At 35.2% G+C, this 26486-nt stretch overlaps 3 protein-coding genes across 4 annotated transcripts; 2 read left to right on the plus strand and 1 right to left on the minus strand.

The window, feature by feature from the left end:
- The first annotated feature begins 259 nt into the window (after nt 1-259).
- On the plus strand, nt 260-7433 carry LOC124410879 (iron-sulfur clusters transporter ABCB7, mitochondrial). Its single transcript, XM_046889578.1, has 11 exons — nt 260-510; nt 3300-3551; nt 3731-3938; nt 4036-4202; nt 4301-4579; nt 4771-4945; nt 5082-5239; nt 5344-5507; nt 5659-5788; nt 5940-6215; nt 6348-7433. Exons 1-11 carry the CDS (start codon nt 337-339, stop codon nt 6576-6578), a joined length of 2214 nt encoding a protein of 737 aa, XP_046745534.1. The 5' UTR covers nt 260-336; the 3' UTR covers nt 6579-7433.
- A 220-nt stretch (nt 7434-7653) lies between these two features.
- On the plus strand, nt 7654-13001 carry LOC124410866 (lebercilin). Of its 2 annotated transcripts, XM_046889555.1 has the most exons (9): nt 7654-7906; nt 8230-8339; nt 8860-9017; nt 9115-9333; nt 9410-9529; nt 9722-9960; nt 10181-10256; nt 10348-10853; nt 10944-13001. In XM_046889555.1, the coding sequence occupies exons 1-9, from the start codon at nt 7845-7847 to the stop codon at nt 12478-12480; spliced, it is 3027 nt and encodes a 1008-aa protein (XP_046745511.1). In that variant the 5' UTR covers nt 7654-7844; the 3' UTR covers nt 12481-13001. The 2 variants fall into 2 exon arrangements, with proteins under 2 accessions (XP_046745511.1, XP_046745520.1); XM_046889564.1 differs by lacking the exon at nt 8230-8339.
- A 1205-nt stretch (nt 13002-14206) lies between these two features.
- On the minus strand, nt 14207-17444 carry LOC124410887 (all trans-polyprenyl-diphosphate synthase PDSS2). Its single transcript, XM_046889589.1, has 6 exons — nt 16903-17444; nt 16262-16390; nt 15977-16178; nt 15269-15535; nt 14888-15043; nt 14207-14799 (listed from the first exon to the last, which is right to left on the minus strand). Exons 1-6 carry the CDS (start codon nt 17214-17216, stop codon nt 14644-14646), a joined length of 1224 nt encoding a protein of 407 aa, XP_046745545.1. The 5' UTR covers nt 17217-17444; the 3' UTR covers nt 14207-14643.
- Between the last annotated feature and the right edge of the window lie 9042 nt (nt 17445-26486).

Below are 26486 nucleotides of genomic sequence, written 5' to 3' on the forward strand. Positions count from 1 at the left end.
TCTCATACAATAATCATAGAAATGCGGGAAATTACTCGATTTCTGTGAGTATATTAGTCACGAGGTAACGTTTTTTTTTTCTTAAACCATCTGAAGAAATGCACTAAACCAACTATCACGAGTCTAAAATTAGAGATTGTCTAGAAATTAAGAATCTGACAACGAATTTTTGGCAGCCCAAATTATAATGCCAAACAGATTAGAAGTTTGACCATCTGACTAATTCTTATAGTCGATGTTTTAATACTGTCATACTAGATTCACAATCAGTCTCGAGCACACCACGGTCTCGAGAGTTGAGACGAGGGGAAACGGATCGGGCTTCGCGTGGCGAGGATGTTGGGGTTCACTTTATGGAATCGTCTTCTAAAATCTGGGCTAAATGACAGAGAACTTTGGATAAAAACTGTCAAATTTTCGTCCTGTGCCGCGAGACCTGTCCTTTTGTACAGAGGTTCGACACACAGGTATCACCTTCGTGGATCGCCTATTACAGTAATCGGACTAAGGGTAATATTTATAGGACTCCAGCTGATTTTAAAGCTATTAATTTTTAATTACACTGAATGAATTGACAACTTTCACATAAGTTTTACATACAGTAAACTCACTTTACCTGCCTCGCTTCTGTGTAAATTTATATTCTTTGAATTTCAAAGTGAAATAAGAAATGTTTCTGAACGTGTAAATGTTTTATCAATTAAAAACTAAGGATTCTATACCTAATGACTTTTGCGCTGAGTCAATATGGAAATCTGTTTACTACGGTGTCAATAAAAAAAAATTGAAATGGAATGACGACATTTTCAAAATACAGTAAATGCAGCTAAATGTGTTACTAACCTTCCCACGAGTTTTTGGAGTAACAGATGAGTCTTTCACTAGCTAAGAAGAGAATTTTTATTTCAACAATAATAAAATCCTTTTCACGTACTCAATTGTCATGATTAACATATCTTTAAGGTAATGTATATTGCTAATGAATTTTCAATTAGCATTGGCATGATACTTTGGTCGCATAATTACATAACCAGCAGTATGTGAGCGTTACAATTGACATGTAGAAATAGTAGTCAATCCGTTGAAACATAATTTTCATTAATGTTTTGATTTGCGGGTAAGATGATTGAAAAATGATGTAACTAAATGACATTTATATGGAAAACATCATGATTCTTCGTCTGATAAATGTTTTCTAATATACATCATTATCTCAAGATTTTTCGTAACAATCTGTCGCAGTTTTATGATTGTAGTTTGTGGCGGTAATTCAACAAATATTAATATATCAATATATGAATTTTTGATTCATACATAGAATTTATAACAAGCATTAAGTTTGTCGTTTGAGTAATAATTTATTTTCCAATTGCTAAAGTACCTGAATTTCTCTTTATATTTTGTTTTATTAACTTCACAAACTTCAACCTCAGAATGTTGACAGTTTTTTTTATATACGTCAAATTGTTTTATTCCTTCTGCAGATATAAATAACCACCTCAATAAATGGGTATGGGTCGTACGTTGAGAAGTCGTCGTGCAAAAAGGAAATATTCTTCGTTTCAATCAGAACTCCAAGATGCTATTGTACTTGATCGCTTGTTAGTCTGGATGCGGTCCAAGAACTGGTCCTCAACCTGTAGTTTAACTTGTTATTACTTCCCTGAAACAGGGCGGGGTTTAAAAGCACTGAAAAAAATCAAACAGAATGAGATAATAGTAGAAATACCTAAACATTTATTGATTACAACAAATACTATTTCTCAGAGCCCTATTCAGCATATACTATCCAATCCAAAAGTATCTGATGCTCAAAGTGTTTTGGCTGCATTTTTGGTCTATGAAAAACATCTAGCGGATGAATCTGAGTGGAAACCGTACTTAGATTCCCTTCCCAAAACATTCACTAATCCATATTTTTGTACCATGCGAGAGAAAAAACAATTGCCCAACTTTATACTTGAAACGCTGAATCTACAATCAGCTCAAATTAAGAGTACATATTTAGCTCTAATCGCTGCCCTTAAAGATGTTCGTACTCAATGCAATGGCAATGGTTCATTTTCTGAAAACATGGAAAAGTGTCGGCACTGTTATATGAGTTATGAAAATATTTTTACTTTTTGTAAGTATCAGTGGGCATATTTCGTTGTAAATACACGAGCAGTTTACATAGATCTTGGAAAAGCAGATAGCAGATTTAGGAATAATAATTTGGCGTTGGCACCTTTTTTGGATTTATTTAATCACAGTTTTGATGCTTCCGTTAATACTGGTCTCATGAAGAATCAAAACCAAGCAGAGTGTTATCAAATTACAACATTGAAGTCCTTTGATCATGATTCTCAAGTGTTCATAAATTATGGTTCTCATGATAATACAAAACTATATGTTGAATACGGATTTTTCATACTTGATAATCCACTGGATGAAATAATTTTTAACATATCAGATATTAATAGCTGTATTACTTTGTCCGAAGTTCAGTACAACTTTTTAATAACTTGTGGATTTGATAAAAAAATGGGTTTTAATTCAACTGGACTTAATTATAATGGAAAAATGGCACTGTTTATTGCAGTCACTAAATTTAGGCGGAAAGATTGGCTGATGAAAATATATGGAGATGATCTGCATGACGATGAATTAACGGAAATTTATTTGGTTGGGAGAAAAATATTAGAACGGAAAAAAAAAGGTCTTGTAAATCACCTTAGCGATATGAAAAAATTCCAGAAAACAAGTTCTAGCTTCAAAATTGCTCTAGGACTTGTAGAAGCTCAGATTCGCGTATTAGAATATTCATTTCAAAAGTTGTGTATAAATTAAGTTGCTTGTAAAATAATTTTCGTTAGGTAATGTTTTTATGCTTTTGTATAATATAAATATTCGTATAAAATATTCATACACGGATCTACTTTTATATATGTATTATTATTTTTGTGCCTGTACATATAATGTAGAAGAAAATAAGTATTTGAAGAATAAAATGAATTATAACTAAGAAGGGCTTGTTCAATTTTGAGCTAATGAAGCCATTTCTATCAAGAATTTGTGCAAAGGTTGGCAAAAATTCGTAGCTGCTCTACTAATTCAGCCTAATCTTAAAGCTTTCCACATTGAACCTAAGTTCGTGATACTATCCAAATAGTCGCAATCCGTACACATCACTTTTGAACATAATCCAGTGCAATTTTATCCGCAGCATTTTTATTTTGTACAGAAAAAAAAACAAATTAGAAATCTGAAGAGTTGAGTGCAAATTGGCATAGGTATTCATTCGTTTTTATTAATTTCAGTACTGTAGTGGCAATGTCATCGACCGAGCGCAAAAGAAGAAAAATGTACCACAATCAAAACCTGTGGTCACACCGGTTAAAATTCTATCGGTAGTAACCGGTGTAACTGGTGGTAAACCGGGTCAACAAAAGCGAAACTGTTTTCACCCTGGAGCGTCGAGTATGAGTCGAGATGCGATCAGCTTTGGGGATCGACCTCCAGTCACGAGCAAAGACATGATTAAAGGAATGCTCAGTTATATTTGGCCAAAGGTATACGAACCTCTTGAACCTCTATACCAATGAAACGTTTATATCAAATATCCATCAATCTACTATGATAAGTGTCAATTAATTATTGCTGAAGGCAATATTTAAACAACAGCAAATTAGTAATTACTGATAACTAACTATTTGTTTTTGCACTCTGTAGCAATTGGTTTTGTATTTAGGATGATCCAGCAATCAAGCAAAGGGTTCAATTAGCACTGGGTCTACTAGTTGGCGCAAAAGTTTTGAATGTTACCGTACCATTCATATTCAAATATGCTATTGACACATTGAATACTCAAATGGTAGCGGTTGGTGGCGCACCTTTACTGAGCATGGGAACAGCTCCCGAAACGGTGGCTACCGTAGGAACGTCTCTACTCATCGGCTGTAAAGATCCCTCAAATAGAACATGATTAAGAAAACGAAATTTAATCCAGCTTTGAAACTGTATCTTTTCTCCGTTTGATTAAATATTTTCATACAGATGGAATAGCGCGTGCCGGTGCAGCTGGAATAAATGAATTGCGAAATGCGGTATTTGCCAAGGTAGCGCAGCACTCGATACGTAAAATAGCTAAGAACGTATTTCTCCACTTGCATAACATGGATCTGGCGTTTCATTTGGGCAGACAAACTGGTGCCCTTTCCAAGGTAACGTGATAATTTTAGTCTCAGGCTCGTAAGTTATAGCCGGATTTAAAAGATCTGAATTAACTCTTGTACAAATGTTACTAATGTATGAAATGTAGACAATAGACCGAGGCAGTCGAGGTATAAATTTCGTGCTTACTGCCATGGTGTTCAACGTTGTCCCAACGATATTTGAACTTGCATTAGTGAGTACCATTCTGGGCGTTAAATGCGGGCCCGAGTTTGCTGCCGTCGCTCTGGGGTGCGTAGGAATTTATACAGCTTACACCCTGAGTGTAACGCAATGGAGGACAAAGTTTCGCGTGTATATGAATCAAGCTGAAAACGAAGCTGGTAACAAAGCGATTGACTCCCTTATCAATTATGAAACAGTAAAAGTGAGTTCATGAAAATCATATACTTATAATGTTACTAGGAAATAATTTCACTCTTAATACTTAGTCGCATGGTTTGACAAATTGTGCAGAATTCATGATCTGGAGTTGAAACTTTTGTTTTGTATCTGAAAATTGCAGGTATTTTTTTCTGGTAGAACTTGTTCTATATTGTGAAATTATGAATTTTTCAGTATTTTAATAACGAACAGTACGAAGCCGACAGATACAACCAATCATTAAAGAAATACGAAGCAGCCTCTTTAAAAACTAGTACCAGTTTAGCAATGCTAAATTTTGGACAGCATGCCATATTTAGTGGTGCCTTGAGCTTGATAATGGTCTTAACCGCTAAGAACATAGTCAATGGTAAGCATTTTCATACTGTTATAGATAAACATCAGACTATTGTTGGAAAAGATACTCTGTACATTTATGATGAACAGCTTACAATTGATTTAACTCAGTACAATCTATATTTACTCTGTTCTATATGTTTTTATAGGAACAATGACTGTTGGTGATTTAGTGATGGTCAATGCATTACTATTTCAATTATCAGTTCCACTAGGATTTCTTGGGTCGGTATATCGAGAAGTCAGACAGGCACTTATAGATATGCAAACCATGTTCACGTTAATGATGATGGACAGTTCAATCAAGGTATAAAAAGATTGTTAAATAACTCATCAATTATAATACATATTCTGAATTACAATCAAAAAACCTACAGGTGCAGACTTACTATTTGAATTTAATTTTAACAGAATAAGGAAAACACCATACCTTTTCACGTTACACCAAGTACTTCCGAAATCACTTTTAAAAATGTGAAGTTCCAATACATTGAAGGAAAACCAATCTTTGAAGACCTGAACTTCACTATTCCAAGTGGTAAAAAAGTTGCTATAGTTGGTGGCTCAGGTTCAGGGTAAGATTGCCATTTGTTTGTACAAAATCTTGATTTCAATATGATAAGTAGTAATTTTACAGATGATTCCATCTTAACGTTTTCGCTCATCATCGTAATTCTCTTGATCTTATGACGTTGCACTACAATGACGGACTCCTTTTTTATCTAGAAAGTCATCTATTGTCAGATTACTCTATCGGTTCTTTGAACCACAGGAAGGTGACATATATATAAATGGCCAAAATATTCGCGATGTCAATATGGATGATCTTAGAAAATCGATAGCCATTGTACCTCAGGTAAAATATAAAAAATGCTAGAAGATTACCAAACAACTTGTAATTCAACGGAAATTACCATAAGAAGAAGTTTGATCCCAAGTAAACTGAAACAATTTACAAACGTTATCAAACGTATCAGATATAACCAGTCATTTTTAATGTTTTTTAGGATTCTGTGCTATTTCACGATACAATATTTTACAATTTACATTATGGAAATCTCAGTAGCACCGAAGAAGACGTACATAAGGCGACAGAAATGGCAAATTTGCATGCGTCTATTTTGAAATGGCCTAAAGGCTATCAGACTCAAGTTGGAGAACGTGGATTAAAATTAAGTGGAGGTGAAAAACAAAGAGTGGCGATAGCTAGGGCAATATTGAAAAACAGTCCGATCTTGGTATTCGACGAAGCTACGTCTTCCCTAGACTCAATAACAGAACATGTAAGCATTTGAATTCATATCATTAGTTTTATATATAGTAGGTATGTATCTTTGTTATATTCTTTGAAAAAAAAAAATTGCGATAGCAGTTAATTTTTAGGTATTTCTTATGTTTCCTCATGTTTTCCGTAGAATATTTTGGAGGCTTTAAGACGTGCAACAATTGGACGTACATCAATAGTGATTGCCCATCGTTTGTCAACTGTTATGGATGCCGATGAGATTTTAGTCCTGGATGGTGGAAAATTAGTGGAGCAAGGAACACATGGCGAATTAATTTCCAAACCAAATTCTTTGTACAATAGGCTTTGGGAAGCTCAGCACATGGGCATGACTCAAAAAAAAGTTGATGCTAATAGTTAAACTCACTGAGTGCATGAGTTAAGTATTACAGTCGTAATCTGCATTTTAAAAACTGTTCTGGCAATATTACAGCTTTTGCCTAGTCGGCTCATTTGCAAACTTTGCAGCTATAAAATCTGCACTTTTCCGTTTTTGCTTACCAATGAAAATTGTTGATGCTCACCATCAGAAAAATTATTAACTATCTTTTTTTAATAACATCGATTCAATACTGTAGATTTTTTACAAGCTCTGTACTCAGATTGATATGGAAATAAGGTTTTATCAGCGTTACGACTGACCTTAGTCTGGCCCTAGGACTGAGACAATACAGTTATCCTATGAGAGTATTGTAAATATTTTCTCCCTACGTTGTTGCACTCTAGTGAATATACATATAGATAGTTGATAAGAATGTAAATAGAGTTGTACAGAAATCCAAGGTATACATCACTTTGAAAAGAATTGGACTATATCATACTACCAGATGTTCTGGAATGATATTGGCAATTCAATAATTCAGACGTAAATTATTTATCAATGTAGAAATATATTTTTTACAAAATAGATGGCTATCAATTGACGAATCCTTCGAATATACCATCAATCACTGTAATACTTTAACACCTCACACTACTTTTTCATAATATAATTAATAATAAGAATCTGCAATACACAAACCAAAACTTTCCGTTTATCTTTTACACGCACTTCTCCATTGAACTTCATAATTACATGGGTAATTATTTCTCCAAATTTTAATATTGTTATGTTATTGTTGTGCTACAGTATAAATTATATAGCTATTAAGATTTGATTCTGTGTTATGTACCATAAAATTCGAAGTAATACCAAATAAAAAAACTTGTTATATCATTTTTGTTCAAAGTATTTTACCAAAAGATCAAATAAAAACTCAATATGTAGCTATGCTAAGTAAACTGATTCAGTCTCTTGTAGAATAATTCTCTGAACGACTATTCAAAAAGAATCTTTTATTATCCATTACTCTTGGTAATCTATTGTATTATCAGGTAATAATTTTTCAGCTTAATTTTCAGAAAGTACGAATAGTTTATAGAGAAAAACACGTTGTGAAAATCAATTATTGGTCAATATATAATGCATGTGGCGTGTTGCCGTGGTAACTATTTAAAAACAATCATGGATGCCAATCAGCCAGCAATGTATTTCTGTCAATTGCATGTAATCCAAAAAATATAATGTCCGGAAATATGCTTGCAATGTAGAAATCTAATAACCATTTCTAGTAGTGCTTGTTGCAAAATGCAAACCGAAGTGCCGGCACTACCTGTAGTATGCTCAGATGGGTGTAAGCAGCTTACTAGGTAAACATGTAGCCATTACATGTAATTTTTATTTTATAGTTATTAATTTCTTACAGCATATCTCAATTATTGTTTACTACACTTATACTTTCTGATAAATCCACACATTTTACTTTTTCTTATTTATTTCTCCATACTTCACTGCTAAATGTTATTTGGCTTCCCCAATGTGGTGTTACTCATATGTAGTGATTCGATACATGCTCATAATGTAATGTGATCTAATAAATATTCGACTGCGGACATCAAAAATGGTCGTTATACATCGCAATCCAAGTTTGTTTATCTGCTGACAGTGTATCATGAGAATTGAAATTTTTTAGGAAAATTGCCGACGATCCAAGCATTACAGCAGCTTCAATAAAAAGTCAATCGGCATGCAAAAGTGCCGCTATTCTTTTAGCCAAACGAAAGCAGTTACATCCTTTACTCGGTTCGTATGCGTGAAAAAATATGTATTGTTAGCCATGAAGATTAAAAAAAAAAATAGAAAAGAGCAAAGTCGAAGAACTGTAGGAACAATTTTATAAAATCAAGGTTTTTCAGAGAGCTTGTTTGCGCACTTGTCACAACAATAAATCAATTTTCATGGACGCATAAAATAAAATAAGACAACAGTTATTCTTGTCAGTTTTCACATGGAGCATTCGCATACAAATTACTTCATAGGAGCTTTCCAATTCTTTTCTTACAAATACTGTTTTATTTTCATTACTGTTACCATTGTTTGTATTTGTATTCCTCATCAACCGAATCACATTGTAAGTAATTCTCCATAAAATTTGATAAACGACAGCATATTATCTACGCCACTGCTACAGACTTCAAAAAATATAAAATCGCAAATGTAAGATGTTCACAGGTATTTCCATTGCACTTTCAAACTGGTAGTTCACAAATTCCAGTAAACATACTTGATAATGTGCACTACATTATGAAACATATGTCAACAGGCGGTCCTTATTACAAAAACAGTGCACGGGTATATACCCTCACTGAGCCTACAAAATCTCTGGCGAGGAATCCTGTAGGGCAAAGGGTGCTCTCAGCAAAAATGTTGCGTGTGAAACAACTGCAAAATCAATTAACCGATGCACATTACCACTTGAACGTAAGTCAAACGGTTCTTTTTCGCCATTAATTCCATGTAATATGGGTAAAAAGCATGGGCTAAGTTTAAACGTAATTGTATAATATTCATTTTGTAGGAATTAGCCAATGAAAACAGGCTCTTGAAAGCACTGCAGAAACGACAAGACTCGGCACTACGACGTTACGAAGGAACCAACGCTGAGTTACCACGTATCATTAATTCACACCACGAGGAGCTTAGGGTTCTTCAAACTAAGTATAAGAAACTTAAAGCCCAACATAAAGATACTTGTGATTTGTTAAAGGAGAAAGAAAACGAGCTGCATAATCTACAGGTATTTGTTTGAATAGAACAGAAACAACTTGCATAGACATATTATCAATCCCTGATCAACCTCATCATTTATACAGGCACAAAATAAGCATCTCTTGCAGTTGAGCAAGGATCGCAGTCTCGGTGAAAGAGAAAAACTGCAAGGCCAAGTCTCAGATTTGAATCATAGAATCAAACGACAGAACGAAACCATTCAGGTATTTAAGATCTTCAAATTTTATCTAGTTTTTATGCTCATGATTATTATATTTAGAATGTAAACTTGTAACGACCGAAAATGATAAGGTCATAATCGACAAAATTCTTTTTATGATATTTAGATGTTTAAGATCTTGGTCCAATTAGATTTCATTTAGTTGATTATCAATTGAATATTCTTCCCCCAACAGATGTTGCACAGGAAATTGGCACTTGAGAGTAAAAGTTTGAAACATCAATTAAATTCTGAAATAGCTAAAAATAAAATAGCACAAAGGCATTTGAATAAAACGATGGAGAAACTGAAATGCTTAGAAGAATTATTGGATAACAGAGAAAAAAAGCTATATTATAGTGGCCAGTTGCCGGTCTTCAACAAACGTAGAAATATGACTAGTCAATCGCTTACGAATTTAGCAGCCGATGGAAGGTAGGATTTAATAAAACTAGCAGACTAGTAATTGTGAAGAACAAAAAATATGTTGATATTATTCCTTCAAATATATGTGATTTTCCGCATGAAATAATAGCGTTTACCAATTTTGAAGAGAATGATGAAATCTGTAGAAACTTTTTACTCACATGTTACTTTGAAATCACATGGTACTTATTCTGTGATACGAGTATTTGTAATGGACTATTTATTACAGCAATGCCACAGAAATTAGAAAGACTGTCATGAGAAACAGAAATATTCAAGACCATGAAATATCAGATAAAACTTTGGTAAGATCCAACATTTTCAACTTTGCTTTTTTCAAGTAATGGCAGATATTTGTATACTATACAAAATTGAGTAAAATATTTACATTTGCAGTCAACTCTGGAAGAGTGCGAACCAGATGTGAATCCAAAAATAAGTGAAACTATCACCAATTTGACAGTGGATGCTTCATCAGTAGCCCCTAAAACAGAGACAATGGCTAGCTTGGATCAAGTCCGCAAATTCAGACTACAAAGGTCTCCTTTAACTCAGAAATTGAGTGCTCGAGATAGATTGAGGGAAAGATTAAATGAAGCTGAATTTGAGGAAAGAGAAGATACCGAAAATTCTCTTGATCCTGAACGTTTCCAGAATTTATACGCCAACTCAAACACAAATCAGCAAGATATCAGTGTGTATGAATCAGAATTATTGAATATTGAACAGGGTCTGGCGAACCAAAACGAAGGAAGTGCGTACAAATTACCGCGAGAACTCAGAAAAGAATTTGGCTATTCGACTAACGAAAGTGAAACTGAAGACGAAACTATTCACCATACAGAGAAAAAGCAACCAAATGAAGTCGATCCGACTATAGCTTCGAAAGAATTGCACGCAAGGTATGTGTTATTATAGATATATTTCCTCATAATGGTTTCAATTTCAATCTTCATATCCTGAGTAGCTTCAAGTATCGATGGCTTTTCCAGATTGGTCAAAAAAATGTCACCTAATATCGATAGTAAAACATTGGCTCAAGAAAAGGAGAATAGAAAAGCATTTACGGAAGAAGAATTGGAAAGGTTCGTTAATGAGAAGCTTAAGTTTAAACGAGAATCCATTGTGCAAGAATTGTCAAAGAAAAGTTTCAGCAAAGCTGAGTGCAAAGCTGAAATGAGGCAACTCCGGGCAGCCGCTGGCATATCTGAAAGTGATTCTGAGACTGACAGTGGATCTGAATCAAATAAAGAACAAGACAAATACGGTTTCGTTCTCAAGAATGCACCTGAAGATTCTGAAAGGGAAAATATTCATCATCTGAGCGAGGAGTTTTTTAAATTTGATGTTCATAATCAATCTGATTCAGGTTCAGAAGCAGAAAAACCGGCAAAACACACCAAGTCTAGGGTACCCAAGAGTTTGGACGTAAAACGTAGGTTTTCCAAAAGCCCAATTCTTTCAACTAATACGAACGAAGATGTGTGTTCAAAGTCACCGGACAATACATATGAAGGTGGGAAGCAACGTTTAATGGATATAACCAAGTCTTGGAGTGAATTACAGGAAAAGATTATGAGGGAGCGTGAAACATCCGAAAAGCAAATTCTGGCTTTAGAGACTGAATTGGAAGATGGTGTGATATTAGAACGAAAAGGTGTACAAAGAAAGGACGATGATGAGATAAAAAAATTGTTAAATAATAAAAAGCTTTCTTTACCTCTGAGCAGCAGAGATAATTTGAAAGAAAATGTTGAACAGAAATTACATGAAATTGATAACAAAGAAGGTAAAAAGTTCGCACAACCACGAAGAAACTCGATTTCTCTGGGAAGTATGAACCTAGGAATAGAGGCGCATGGAACTGCAGCAAGTAAAGATTGCAGGTCAGCCAATAAATTTGAAACTCAGGAATCACAATCAAGTGAATGTAAGTTAGATGAAAAAACTCATGAAAAAGATAAAACTACAATGGAAAGGGATCTGCTTGCATCATACCCAAGTGCTGGAAGTAAGTTTACATCAAACATTGAAAACGATTTGAGTGATATAGATGCCACACAAGCTGCACTTCAGAGTATGGTATTAGAAACCAAGAAAGAAATAAACGAAAGTCTAAAATTGAAGTCAAAGCCGAACGGTATAATGAAAATGGATAATTTGAAGAAGATGTCTAATCATACGGAGCAAGAAATAGATCTCCCTAAAAAAGGTAAAGCCTTGGATAAAACCTTACAGAAAAAAACTCCTGCATACAGGGAAGAAATGTCTGCAGAGGCAAAAATGATAAGTTATAATAAAGAAAAGTTACTAGCTGCGATGAAAGCTATCGATAATAATGAAAATGTAGAGTTTCTAGATTTGCAAAAGTCCCAACGTGGTAACGGAAGCAGCAGATCGCAAATAACCGAAAACCTCTATCGTGGCGTACCAACTCATACCAAGAAAAAAGATGATCTCATAAAAGAATTATTCGGGGATGGCAAAGGTGACACGAAATCTCGAAATGGATGTACAAAGATGCACTAAGCGAAATTATAACTGTGCAGTGGTTTGTACACGTAGGAATTGAATTGCTGGTTGCATAAAGGTTGTAGGAGCAATATAATACATGAGTATTTGGAGATGAACATGTGCTGACTGACACAAGATTGAATGCAGCTATGACGAGAGATGCAATCATTAAATTGGGACGGTATACCTTTGAAGATTCAAAATATACGAGTTATAGAAAACGAAGACAATCCATGTTGTCAAGTCTTGTGGGGTCTATGAATATTATATTAATATTCAATCCAATAGGATACTTGAATATTTATTAATTTTTGAGCTAAACTATATGTTAAAAAAATTATATTTGTACAAAATGTATGTTTTCTATCAGTGTACAAAGTGTAATGTCAAATATCATATATTATTACTATAATTCAACTCGTGGAGAAGAATTAAAGCGATTTCTGATACGAATTTATCTTCTTGTTGTCCGTAAAATACATGATATGATAATGTATATAAATATATGTATGCAGTATCAAGAGACTGAGTAATCTCGCGCCAAATACGTTTAAAAAAAAAAATAAAATAAAAAAGTCACGTGCAAGCCTACGCAGTTTCTCTACTGTGAAGAGAAGCCTACCACCTATCTGAAATATACAATTTTTTGTACGTTTAATCTCGTCGAAATCGCCAGTTCGACCAAGTATTTTCGACGTCTTCTTCAGACCACAGATACAGATACAGATAGGTACAGTAGAACCTTGATTATCCGAACGATGACTTAGTTTAGCTAAATGATCCGAAAGTTGGAAAAGAAAAAAAACGAAAGGAACATTGTTGCTCACTGCGGTATTGCTAGAACCCCGCTCGACGGTGAATTTTGAGTGCTAGCTAATTAAAAATTGACGATTTTATAGAAAAAATATGAAAAAAGCATACAACATTTTTCAGACGGTTAAAATATATATTTAAACGTCAATATAAATATATAAATTGAATATATATTTGCTGTTTCTATGTGAAAAAGTTTTATTTATGAACCCATCTCCAAAAAAACTACGTTTCGATTATCCAAACTAGTCTCGGTCCCTCAAGGTTCTACTGTACATATGTTTCATCAGGGAGCGGTGAAACCAAGGACAATAATTGCGACTCATAGATGATATTGAACAGTTAAGGTATGTTTCATTACCTTCCTGCACTCGGTAGTCCGAAGAAACACTAGCTCTTAGTTTGACGTACTTTACTGCAAACACACTCACAAGCACTTTGCACCTTGGGCTATTCCTTGACTCTATGAAAACACAAGCACATTGTTAGGTCAAACATGTTAGGTACAGAAATATGCAACCGTAGTTGCAACTTGTCATCTCACTATTGAAATTGTAACGCTCCGTTGCCTATCTATAGGCACCGAAGTGGCTTGTGTCCAAGTTTAGGTCCGGTAGAACTTTTGTATCATTTTTCTTCAACTTTCTTAATTTTATACGTATACAATTTCACGCAGCAATATAGCGGCACGTACCGTACAACCGTATCGCGAAAATCTCCAAAGTTATACAATTGATATTCAATTTATTTGTTTCTTGTTTCTGTGTCTGTTTAATTTATTACCGAAAATTCTCCACCCAAACTGACGGATACATAATAAATATAAATATAAATAAAGCTATATAAAGCTGTGTTATTTATATAGCGCCATTATTTATACAACCAAATTAATATAAAATTGTACTTGGAGAAAGGTTTTTGCACCACAGATGCTTCTTGGGAGGATATAGACACAGATAATTTCATAAATCTCAAGATAGTGTAATAAAAATATAAATTTCTTTATTATAGTAAACAAGTCGATTAGTTCATTTGTGCTATAAAATATCGCGATTTTGATCTCTATAATACCTCTGTACAATGCATGCGTTTGTTCCACTACCATGTATTAATAATAATAGTAATAATAAAAATATGTCTTGATAAAAACGCGATGTAGTTGCACAAGTCAATTACATTTAATGATGCAATAGTAATACTCACGAAGATTTTTTAGTATTTTATACTGAATCTTGATCATGACCACTCTGTAGTGGAGATATTTGATATCTAATACTATTCAAACTTAACAATGGACGGATTGGAAGAACTGATTTCTGGGCTAATTATGTCTCAAGTCTCACTGTACGTTTGATATAATTCTCGTCAAAAATCTCCCATTGCTACAATGATATTTGATAATGCTGTTCTTGCATCACTTTCTTCAAATACAGCTAATACTTCCATAGCACGCTGCGAGTGCTCCTTTTGTAACTGTTTTGTCAGTTCAACACCAGGTCCTGACACAATAATATCATGTACCTGTAATTCAGTTCAACAACATTAAACATCAAACCACAGTAAAAAATTAAGAGGAAATTAACTAGGTAGAACGTATTTTATTATATACCTTGGTGTAGTCCACGTTCTGAACAGATTCCAGTCCTTTGTCAATTTCAGTTAAAATAGCGGGATCATGTTCGATATGAAACATGACTGGTGCAGAGCACAAACTGAATGGTACAGTTTGATCTTTACCAGTGAATGGACCCAAGTCTAAACAAGCCTGAAATATTTTATGAAGAAACATATAAATATTGTTTTAGCAAGGTAACGTAAAACTCTGCAGTAAAGAATACTTTAAAGGTCGGGAGGCTGAAAAATTCATCGACTAAAAAGCGCAAGTAGAAATTGCTTGATTTATTACAGACAACTGTTTCGTATGCAACAATAATTGAATGAAATATATTGTAAAAACCTTTGCTTGTTATTATGAATTCAATAACATTACCTGCCAGGCAAGAGCCAAATGTTTTCCAAAATTATAGCCTTGCTCCTGTATTTCATCGCTATGACCAGCCAGCTTCAAGGTTCCCTGACAAGACTTTCCGAGCAAAGCACCAGCACTTAGAACATTCCTAAATGTCCATTCGGTAACTGCATATCCGGTACGGTCTGCAGGTGGTATAGATGGTAACGGATTATTCTGATTATCTCTTCGCCCAACGAATTCACCTTCTGCTAAGTCACGAACTGCGCTTGACATCAGTTCAACAAGCTATAAGATCAAAGAATATTATTAACAACGAAATGTTATCCCTAGGCTAATAGGGCTAGTATCAAGACTGATATTCTCCGATGGATAATTACAACCGACATCAATTTCATATGCAATTTCAAAACTCACAGTTTTCAACTTTAAATGTTGAATCAGCTCAAATGTTCAAGAACCTGTTAAGCACATTGCTAAAATCTGTTATATTCCGTGATGTTATTCAGTGATTCTAAACCGTTGATCTTTTATTTCTTACTTTTAGGTAACTATGTGCTTTTGTAAATTATTTTACAGAGACAGGCAGTTAGTGACCTAACCATTGTATAACAGTATGTCTGTGGTTTCAAGTAAACAAGTAAATAAATAAATTGGCAAGATGTCGGTCATTCACGAATATGATTTTTGAACAAGCGATTAGCACTGAAGTACACACCGTACACTTACATCTTGATTTCTAAGCGAAGCTAACTCTGCGCAGCTGTTACCCAGGAGATAATCACCACTTAAGAGGGCAATTTTGTTACCGAACGTCATATCGTTCATTTCAGATGCCTCTGGATAAACTCCAGGTTGGATATTTACCAAACCCTTATGAACAAGATGACTCGTCCGTATCATTTCCGTAACCTCAGCTAGTGCTCTCTGACTGTAACGCAACATTACCGATTATATTGTGAATCTAAATTAAATGTTGATAGATTGAATATTTTTATGCCTCTGATTTCTTACCTGTGTAAGACTCCGGCAGCTTTGTCCTCCTCCATATCATCGACACTCAAATGGCCAGCTGCTTTTGAAATTAAAAGTACAATGAGGCCCCATGCCTGCATATTATTGCGGCCATTATATATGAGACTCCTGCAAAATTTTATAGAAATTTTTATAATTTAGCTAGATGAAAAATTTTAAATAATATAAATAACTAATTATTTATTTTTATAACTAACTATTATGATAAAAATAACGTATTGAATGTGAGAGAGATAGATATAATTTGAGTCAATACGTTTTTGTAAAATGGAAACATTTTGGAAAGTTGGCATATTTATTACAATATATAAGCATATCTTTTTAATAATTGTTGAAAACGTTTAAATAGTTCGAGATAAAAATGCAAGGAGCACTCAATTTATGTTCAAAAAAGATTGGAACTAGCAATTAAACAAAAATGACCTGCTCTTGGATAGGACAAGTGATTCTGCCTTTCTAATTACAAACCAATTTTACAGGAAATTCCTATGACTGAATTTTCATTAATTGCAGTGTTTCTACAATTGGTAGCAATTTCACATTGTGTTGCTTGCGTTATCAACTTTACGAAGTAAATTGTAATGAATTTGTTTAGACGTATGTGAATGCTCCGTACTTACTTGGCTGTTTTTAGAAGAGGATGATTAGATCCGACCAACTTTCTTAAATGAAGAGCAACATTGGCAATTTCGTCGCTCAGAAGCCATCTCAAGCTCAAAAATGATGTCGGATATCCGACTATTTTTTCAGCCTCAGATACAGCTCTATTCCAATCAGGTTTTGGATTAGTCGCAGTTTTGACAGCGAATCTATTTTCCTTAGTTTCATGAAACTGTCTTCCTTGGGTACCGATCACCTTGTATTTATTATATAATATCGACGATATTGCGTTACTTCTTCTCAACAAATTTGCGGCGGTATTATTTACAGACATTTTAGTGAAAATAAATTTCCTGTAAACACCAAGGGTAGCAAGAAAATTTCACTCCAGTGTCGGTCGACCGTAGGCTTATTGACTACTAGTTACTTCTACACTAATGCCTCATCAAAAAAAACTTTCTCTTCTGTCCTGATTTCCAATTGTTGACTTCTAAACTGAATTCCATCTGTATTGGACACAAGTTCACGTATTCATCAGTAGTTATTTCCTATTCGTACCCCTTGCTCGTTACTTCACATTATATTTCATCGAAAAACACGAATTTCGTTTCATAATATTCACAACAAAAACTGATGCTCGTCTCATATTATAAACATACTATTACATACCACCGCTCCAAGTGTCGATGCGAGCGGAGATCACGGCAGCACCCGGACACAACCAACTAATTGTGAAAGGAATGTCCGAATGTATCACTATGTATACCCCGTTCGCGGAGAAAGTCGCTTCGAATGCCTACACGAACATGTGACGTCATATTACCAACGAGATGGGAGAAGTTGATTTGTTATTTATACACAACGTTATTGCACGCGGTGAGCGATGGTAACATCAGTTTCTGTTGCCTCAACGTACCGACCGCTCGCCGTCTTGAGCACTTGAGTTTCGCGTACAGGGTAGGCGCAGAAGGCGCCGCTTGACGGTGAATTTATCTCGTCCATTTTCGATTACGAAAAGCCTCATAGGTAAGTTCTATGCTCATAGGGCTGTATAGCATTGGAATGTGCTATAGAAAATTGCTGATCAACGAAATATTTCACCGCAAAAAAGATATCCTGCCATACCACCTGAGGTGAGATATTTCTCTGATCAGCAATTTTACACATCTCAATTCGATTTCAGCAGCATTTATCAAGGCTTTATTGACAATTCCGGTAATCATAGCACACATCGCTTCAGATGTTTGTAAAAAAAAGTCTCATCGGAAATACAAAAGATTTGATTAGCTGGAACAGACAAAAAATTTGATTAGCTGGAACAGACAAAAAATTTGATTAGCTGGAACAGACAAAGATTTGATTAGCTAAAAGTGACAAAAAGTTTCATTAACTGAAACAGTGGAAAAGGATGGTTAAGTAAAACAGTTAAAAACATTGATTAGCTAAAACAAACAAAAGGTTTGGTTAGCTGAAACAGACAAACGGTTTGATTAGCTGAAACAGACGAAAAATTTGATTAGCTGGAACAAACAGAAAATTTGATTAGCTGAAACAGACAAAATATTTGATTAGCTGGAACAGACAAAGATTTGATTAGCTAAGAGCGACAAAGAGTATGTTTAACTGAAACAGGCAAAAGGTTTCATTACCTGAAACAGTGAAAAAGCATGATTAAGTAAAACGGTTAAAAAGTTTGATTAGCTGAAACAAACAAAAGGTTTGGTTAGCTGAAACAGACGAAAGGTTTGATTAGCTGAAACGGACAAAAGGTTTGACTAGCTGAAACAGACAAAAGGTTTGATTAGCTGAAACAGACAAAAGGTTTGATTAGCTGAAACAGACAAAAGGTACGATTAGCTGAAACAGACAAAAGGTTTGATTAGCTGAAACAGACAAAAGGTTTGATTAGCTGAAACAGACAAAAGGTTTGATTAGCTGAAACAGACAAGAGGTTTGGTTAGCTGAAACAGACAAGATTTCATTAGCTCAAATAGATGAAAGGTTTGATTAGCTGAAACAGACGAAAGGTTTCATTAGCTGAAATAGATGAAAGGTAAATACTTACGAAAAGATTCTTCACCATCACTATACACTCCGCGATTTCCATCCCCGGGGATTGACCGCCGGCTTGCAAATGCCACGCGTTCTCTCAGAACCAAAAAGTATCAAGTCAACGCGCAAAAGGCACGGTGAATTTGAACTTGAAAACTCAGTTGTTCGTAACGAGATTGATTGAACAGCCGAAAGTTTACTTTTTCACATACTGTTTATGAAATCGTCAAGCTAAAGGATCGATCGATTGATTCGCATTATCAAGGTGGCGACAATTTCGCTCAAATATAATTCCTTCACTATATATTTTCTGACTCTTCCCGTCAAAACAATCAGAATTGACCGATATTTTACCACGAAACTTAAATTAGGTAATGTTGGGCAGTTTTTACGACCAAAGGCTCTAGAATTTATGCACTTTGAATAAGTAAGTTTGGATCTGAAAAACACATTGTATTGCCTTCGTTTCACACGAAGAATTAGAAATTGAACGACCCCATTTTTGAAAGTTAACTCAACTGAATTTAAGAAGCATAGCTGAAGTTTGAAAACGATTCTTTGAAAACAGCAAGTTTTTCTTCTCTATGCCCAATCATATCTCCCTGACGTTTTCCTGACTTTTCCCGATGAAGTGAATTCCCGGTTTTCCCGGTCCGACGCCACCCTGACTCGATCACTGGATCACTCGATCTCTCGACCACTCGACCACTGGGTCACTGGATCACTCGGATACGGGGTTACTATCACTGGATCACACGATCTCTGCGCCACTGGGACCCTCGATACGTTCGATCCCTCGATCAGTCCGCAAGGGAACGTCAGTAATTTCCGGCCCACATCAATAATCTTCATTGTTTTTCTACTAGTTATCCGTGTATCGTATAATAGTATTAAACGCCTTCCAACGCACCCCCACGACGGGGGGGTTACAGGAGGGTTACAATTCCAGCAAAATAAATTACAAAAAAATGTACAGTCGCTCACGCGAAACTTATTGTACGCATTGATTGAAACATAAAAAGCCTAGAAAGTATCGTCTGCCGCCTAAATTCCACGACAAAACTCGTCTTCCACCCACGTATGTAAGTACGTGCGACAAAATATTTAAAAAGCTCATACCTGCAAGGATGAAATTGATTGCAATGCTTTATTTTATAGTAAGAAACTCAAGAATAATAGTCAACCACCTAAACTATACATCGAAAGTACTCTTCCAAGTCCATGAAGCTGCTCCAGGCACGCAGCTACGATGCTGCGTCTTTACGAGCTGCCTGAAAGACGATCGTTGCTGTTCTACATGTTGACCGACTGTCATGAAGTTTTTTTTTGTTTTACATTTTTTCAGTGAATCAATTTGAACTTTGGCGGATAGTTATACTAGATCCCCTACCATGAAAATCGAGAGTTAGATATATTAATGAAATTCTATAAAAAGCTTCAAATTAAAACAACAATGCTTTAGTATGACATTGATCTTCAATATCAGAATTATTGATTTCACCACCGTCTTCTTCGTCTGATTGATCTTGGTCTTGTTCTGTACTTGTTTTTTTACTTGTAAATATGTGAATATAATAATTTGTTAATGCCTAGATAATTTTTATATAACTTTTAAAATTTTTTCTACTTTATTTACAATACCTAGACTTTCTGCTGAATTAATTGTTATGTCATCGATGGATTTAATTGTACAAGTTTATTATCTGATTCATCCCAACCATAGTCAGTAGGATAAAATTCCTTCGGTTACGGGAGACAAGCATGCGTCCAAAGATTTTGTAAATTTTCATTTAAACAAAATTTTCTCCCGCTGCCTGTGGTTGGGAAAAGTCAGATAATAAATTTGTTTCTCAATTTAATCCATCGATGACATAGTAATCAACTCAGAAAAAAATCTAGGTATTATAAATAAAACATACAAAATTATATACATAATATTACATAAATAATTATTTAATCATTACTACATTTTTATATTTATATATTTACAGATGAAGAAATAAATACAGAACAAGACAAAGGGGACAATGCTGGAATCAATAATTCTGATATTGAAGATTTAAATGTAATAATGGATGAATGTTCATAGAATTACCTTTGTCAAACAAGATGAGCACACGTTATACAGCATGCACATTTTAAATATAGAATTCTTTAAAGTGAAAATCAATAAGTATTTTTTTTTTACCTCAACTCACGACTATTCAATAAAAGAATAGAGTGAAATATTGGGAAAAGACGCTGTAATATCACCTCGGCTTTCAGATTTCCGCATATTAGTCTGGATTTTCTCGGAATTAATCCTCAACGTCATTGTAAAAGATTGTTTTTCTTATCGTAAATCATTTTATCGAATTTCATCGATATATTTGAGTCTCGATTTTAACGGTAGAAGATTTAGTACGACTATCCACCAAAGTATAAATTAATATACTGAACAAATATGCAACATAGAAAAAAAAAAAAAAAAAAAAAAAAAACTTCAATGTAGTCATTCAACTATTTCGAACAACAGTGATCGTCTTTCAGGCAGGACTTGACGATGCAGCTTCATAGGCTTCGAAGACGACCTTCGTTGAACCTTAGGGCGGTTCAAATAGGGCGTTATTTAAGATTTCGCTCTTCACTAAGGAATAGTTCGAGTAGAAGGGCTGGGCTGAGGAAAATTAGGTGTGCAAATGAAAAATTCCATTAGTATCGTCAGATCAAATGTCGAAGAATAATTGACACGTATTATTTCTTTTTTTGATTTAACGTTCCGTAACAAAGATATAGCAGTTTGAAATTGACACGTGACGTCACAATGTTACTAGATATAGATATACTACAATGTAATAAGTGTACAACATTATGACGTCACGCGGAATTCTACTAGCTGTATCTTTGTTAATAAGCATTGAATTGAAAAAAGAAAAATTACGTGTCAATCATTTTTCGACATTCTATCCGACGATAAGAATGGAATTTTTCGAAATTTTTTATTTGTACACCTAATTTCTTACTACCGCCTCAACGACATTGAAATTTCGAAAAAACGCTATCTTAGGGAATTTCAAAATTGAGATATCCTTGGATCCTTCAGCGGCTATGTTCAATTTGTATGACGAAACAAAAGTTATCGTAAGACCTGGCATGCATGTGATTTTTTATAGTGCCGAAAAATCGGCGTCGAAGTTCATTGCAATGTTTAAAAGTTAAAAATATTCTTCATCTAAGAATTTCAGGATAGATGTTTCAGTACTCAAAAAAATCGGACGCCTCTCAGGACTCGTAAAAACTTCTGTTTCGTCACACAAAACATATCCACCGAAGGATTCAAGGAATATCTCAATTTTGAAGTTCACGAAAATGGGCTTTTTTCGAAATTCCATCGTCGTTGAGACGGAAGTGAAAAAAAATTTACATCCCAGCTATTGAGCGTTGTCTATTTTTTAGTAAAATAGTGCAAGAATCTCGGGGAAGACCGAAAACCAAAAGAAAGAACCTTTCTCGAACCACCCTGTGAAATGTATTCTGTAGATGGAAGACTATTATTTTTGTGTTTCTCACTATAAGAAATAGCATTCTAATCAATTTTATCCCCGCAGGCATGATTTAAAAAAAAAAAAAAATTTCGCGCTTACTTATGTCGGCAGAAATAGAGTTCGTCGTGGAATTTGGGCAGAAGACGGTATTTTCTAGGCTTCTTATATTTCAATCAATCCCTTCGATAAGTTTCGCGTATGCGGCTATACATTATTTGGTCAATTTCCTACTGTAAATTGTAACCCTCCTGCAACCCCCCGTCGTGGGGGTGCGTTTTTAAGGCGCGTATATTACTGTTTTGCGATACACGGATAACTAGTACAAAAAAATGAAGCCTACGGAAATGGTGTAATGAAATACGTCGTTACCTCCCGGACTAAATCACTCGACCCATCGACCTCTCGAACTCTCGGTCACATGATCCCTGGATCACTCGATCTCCCGATCACTGGATCACTCGAGCACTCGGTCACTCGATCACTGGACCACTCAATCACTCGATCAAGCGCAGGATGGCGTCAATTTTACTCAAAGAAAATTCCCTGACTCTTCCCGTCAAAAACTACAGAATTCCCTGATGTTTCCCCACAAATATTAGGCAATGTTGGGCAGTTTTTATGACCAAAAGTTCCAGAAGTTGTGCAACTTGAATATATAAATTTGAATCTAAAAAACACATAGTATTGCTTCGTTTCACAAGAATAATTAAAAATCGAACGCGATACCATTTCCGAGAGTTAGCTCAACTGAATTTACGAAGCATAGCTAAAGATTGAAAAAGATTTGTAAAAACTGTCCGTATTACTTTAGGATCCATAATAATTCCCCGACTTTTCCCGATAAACGAAACTCCCCGACAATCCGCGGTTTTCCCGGTCTATCGCCACCCTGATTACGAATCGTCGCGCAAATGACGCGTCTGATTCCCGTGATTAATCTACGCGCAAAAAGGCGCGGCCGATTAATCCGTCTAAAAAAATCTTAAATGTCTAGGACTTGTCGCAAAATTCTGTAGAAAACCAATTCGCATCTGCGTCTTTTCGAATCCGACACATTGCGATGCGAATTGTTGTTCCGAGATGCGAGTCAAGTCCGGGAGGGAGGTTGGAGGACATGCATTATTGTGTGGCGTGACGGTCGGCGGTCCTCTTCGACGCGAAGTCTTCGAGCTCAGCATCTCTCCCCATCTAGCGTACCACGGAACGCGATAGATGGTCCAGAGATGCGTTTTGCCCAGTCAGACGATCACAGAGATCAATTGAGTGAAGTAATTACAGATAATGACTACATAATTGAATTCAATGAGGATTGAAAAATGGTAGCAAAGTGACAAGAAATGGGAAATTGAACCTCGTTAAGATTTGAAAGTTTACCAGTAAATAGTTCGGCAACTTTTATATTCGGTCTTTCGCGTATTTCTGGATGAAAATCACTGTGATCATTTGACGCTGTGGATTACAAAAATTAATAACATCGCGGTGCATCGCGACCTTCCTACCCTCGCCTGATTCCCAACGGAACCACCCAACGGAAATGATTAAAAGAAATTCACACGCACATCCACATCAAACCCCGCGACGGATCCCACAACGACCACCTACCTACCCGATTACCTATATTCGCTCTAAACGATTCTCCATTTTTTCCAACACACATCATTCATCCTCATTTACGCCGTGGTCACCGTGACTTACTTTTTCATTACCTGTGGGGAGCAAAACGTTTTTGTACCATAGTCAGCAAGAGTATTATTTTAGACATTGCTGGCGGACTATCGGTACATCAACCTTTTGTAAAATGGATTAAAAACATCCTGTATGCTTATCAGCATTTTTCTAAGCGAGCTAAGTCTATGGTTGTTCTATAGTTGCTGGGCATTAAAAAATTCAAATTCAAGATTCAAGATATATCATGCAAGCTGATTACATTACGTTATGCCAGACTTTGAAACGTTATCAATTAAACAATCGTTGGAATATGTTTAAACCTCAGGTTTATCCACCAATTAAACGACATCATTGTAATTATATAATCTGTAACTAAACACAATCTGTTTTCGCGAATGTTGAGTAAGTGATGGTAACCTGTCGCGATGCTCATTCCACTTTCAGCAACGTGCAAAATTTTTAACTTTGAGTAACTGTCGTAAAATAGGTCAACTCTGATGAAAAAGTAAGAGAAAACGAAATTCATTGACTGAAATTCAAGCACCGTTGAGATCGCGAATGAGCCTATCCATGCAGCTAAGAAATCGAAGATTTATGTAACAATTGTTACCGCCACGCCACGTGATAAAGGACTCCCAGGGAAATACCCGTAACCTAACACATGCAAACTCACCAACGTTGCTGAGTAATGGAGAAGTTACTCGGATGTCTCTGCTTCACTCTGAAAGAACGGAAAGGAAATTTTAGTTTTTAGATAAATTATTACTGTAGTCTAGTTCCATATTGATTCACCGCGTGTTACGCAATGCCAAAAATTAGATTTCAAATGTAACGCATTGAATTATGAAAAACAATAATTAAAATAAGTTTTCTTACCTCCTCCGGGTTGCTCCACACTTTACATGTGTGTGTAGTAGCTCTCGTAGCATCTCAGGTTGTACGATGGTGACACACTTCTCACACTACAATAAGAATATAATAAATTATTACTCACACCATGTACTTGGATCAGATTTCATGACACCACAGACTGTCTGTGTCAAATGGAGTTTCTTTCATGATATTCAGTGGTTTCTGATTTATTTGCAAATGAACTTTAGAAATTAATACTAAAGGGCTAATAAAATAAGCATAGATATTGAATAAATGCCTAAAATTAATGAGCAGCTAAAATAATTTATCATCAAAAAGGGACGTAACAATTAAAAATCATATCCAATATATACCTTTCAGGTTTATTCACTGCATAGCGGATGGTTTAGTTTTAAGTTTGTTGTCAGAGATCGATTAATTGGGTTGCGTCACTTGGACCATCGTTAAATGTGGTCGATAGTGCTGCGATATAGCTGCATATGTGCCCCTGTAAACAGGTGAGATATAACATTTTATTAGAACTTGTTTTTCAAAATCAATACACAAGACATTGAAAAATTACTGTTATTTTTGTAAAATATCATGATGGACTGAATAGCATCAATTTCAACTGACAAATTTCTCAAATTGAAATTAGCCCAAAGGTATAATCAAGAACGATCTTAAATGTGTACCTGTTTTCTGGTCTTCCACAAAATCGCTACTTATCCAGACAAACGGTTTGATTAGCTGAAACAGACAAAAGGTTTGACTAGCTGAAACAGACAAAAGGTACGATTAGCTGAAACAGACAAAAGGTTTGATTAGCTGAAACAGACAAAAGGTTTGATTAGCTGAAACAGACAAAAGGTACGATTAGCTGAAACAGACAAAAGGTTTGATTAGCTGAAACAGACAAAAGGTTTGATTAGCTGAAACAGACAAAAGGTTTGATTAGCTGAAACAGACAAGAGGTTTGGTTAGCTGAAACAGACAAGATTTCATTAGCTCAAATAGATGAAAGGTTTGATTAGCTGAAACAGACGAAAGGTTTCATTAGCTGAAATAGATGAAAGGTAAATACTTACGAAAAGATTCTTCACCATCACTATACACTCCGCGATTTCCATCCCCGGGGATTGACCGCCGGCTTGCAAATGCCACGCGTTCTCTCAGAACCAAAAAGTATCAAGTCAACGCGCAAAAGGCACGGTGAATTTGAACTTGAAAACTCAGTTGTTCGTAACGAGATTGATTGAACAGCCGAAAGTTTACTTTTTCACATACTGTTTATGAAATCGTCAAGCTAAAGGATCGATCGATTGATTCGCATTATCAAGGTGGCGACAATTTCGCTCAAATATAATTCCTTCACTATATATTTTCTGACTCTTCCCGTCAAAACAATCAGAATTGACCGATATTTTACCACGAAACTTAAATTAGGTAATGTTGGGCAGTTTTTACGACCAAAGGCTCTAGAATTTATGCACTTTGAATAAGTAAGT

This window comes from Diprion similis, chromosome 2, assembly GCF_021155765.1.
Source record: "Diprion similis isolate iyDipSimi1 chromosome 2, iyDipSimi1.1, whole genome shotgun sequence".
In the NCBI taxonomy this organism is placed as follows: domain Eukaryota; kingdom Metazoa; phylum Arthropoda; class Insecta; order Hymenoptera; family Diprionidae; genus Diprion; species Diprion similis.